Here is a 974-nt window from a genome sequence, read left to right as displayed (position 1 = left end):
TATATATATATATATGTGCAATTTAAGAAATTTTACCATGTGACTTTGCTTGTATTATTTTTGTCCTGTCTTTACTGCCTTTCATTGTTGTGAAACTGAAGCCTCCTCCCAGGCTGATAGAAAACTCTGCTTCGTGCGTTCACAGACTCTGACTATGTGTAACAACACTACTGGTTTAGGAAACCAACCAAGGACTGAGATGCATCCCCAGTGTTTTCTGAGGAGCTCCCCAGAGAACAGAGTTTCTCCACAGGCTTCACCGAACCACCACATCTCCAACGGACCCCTCAATAAGGTGTCAGTGATTGATTTACTAACTTGGTTCTTTGATTGTTAATAAACACGAGTTCTTCATTCTGCATGCTCTTTTCTTTTCCTCTCATCCTCTCAGTCGCCCTCCCCACAGCCTGCCTTCATCCTCCAGCCCAACTCCCTGGTTCCTCAGCCACCAAAGACAAGAGAGCCCCCCCGCTACGAGGAGGCTGTCAAACAGACCCGCAACATGCACATTAACACTGTGTCACAGGTGAGTCTCACACGCTCGAGCGTAACTCTGCACACACAGATTACCTGCAACATGAAGACCACGTGCTGTAAGGGGGGTAAAGAGGTCCAGGCTGGTGAATCCAGAAACGCAATGACTTGAGTCTGAACAAGTATACCACAATGTGACAACATGACAGCAGTGCAGTGAGAGTTTGCATCACATAGAATAAATCACGTTGTGTCTTTGTGACTTTTCAGAGTTTCTTTCTGACGATTAATAAAACTGTAGCAACTTTGCTGCAGACGACGCTCTGCTTCAGTGGTGGGCACGGTTCTGCTATTCCACTAAAGGTGGAACTAACTTTTCATTTGTTCTTTGCTTTAATCTGGGACATGCAAATATTAGTCTTTGTAGTTTTAAAAATGTTTTAACAGGGTTCCCACGGGTCCTTGAAATCCTTGAAAGTTTTTTTGAATTTGAAAAAATT

General features: G+C 43.7%; 1 protein-coding gene across 1 annotated transcript in view; it reads left to right on the top strand.

The window, feature by feature from the left end:
* Positions 1 to 526, top strand: part of LOC106535911 (MKL/myocardin-like protein 2) — a gene marked incomplete at its 3' end in the record, with an annotated part of 30,547 nt that extends 30,021 nt beyond the window's left edge. Inside the window, 2 exon segments of the mRNA XM_014033059.1 lie at positions 146 to 295; positions 392 to 526. Coding sequence (XP_013888513.1) covers positions 146 to 295; positions 392 to 526 — 285 coding nt within the window.
* Between the last annotated feature and the right edge of the window lie 448 nt (positions 527 to 974).

The sequence above is a fragment of the Austrofundulus limnaeus genome, unplaced genomic scaffold (assembly GCF_001266775.1).
Source record: "Austrofundulus limnaeus strain Quisiro unplaced genomic scaffold, Austrofundulus_limnaeus-1.0 Scaffold1613, whole genome shotgun sequence".
In the NCBI taxonomy this organism is placed as follows: Eukaryota; Metazoa; Chordata; class Actinopteri; order Cyprinodontiformes; family Rivulidae; genus Austrofundulus; species Austrofundulus limnaeus.
This window is presented reverse-complemented; position numbering and strand designations above follow the sequence as displayed.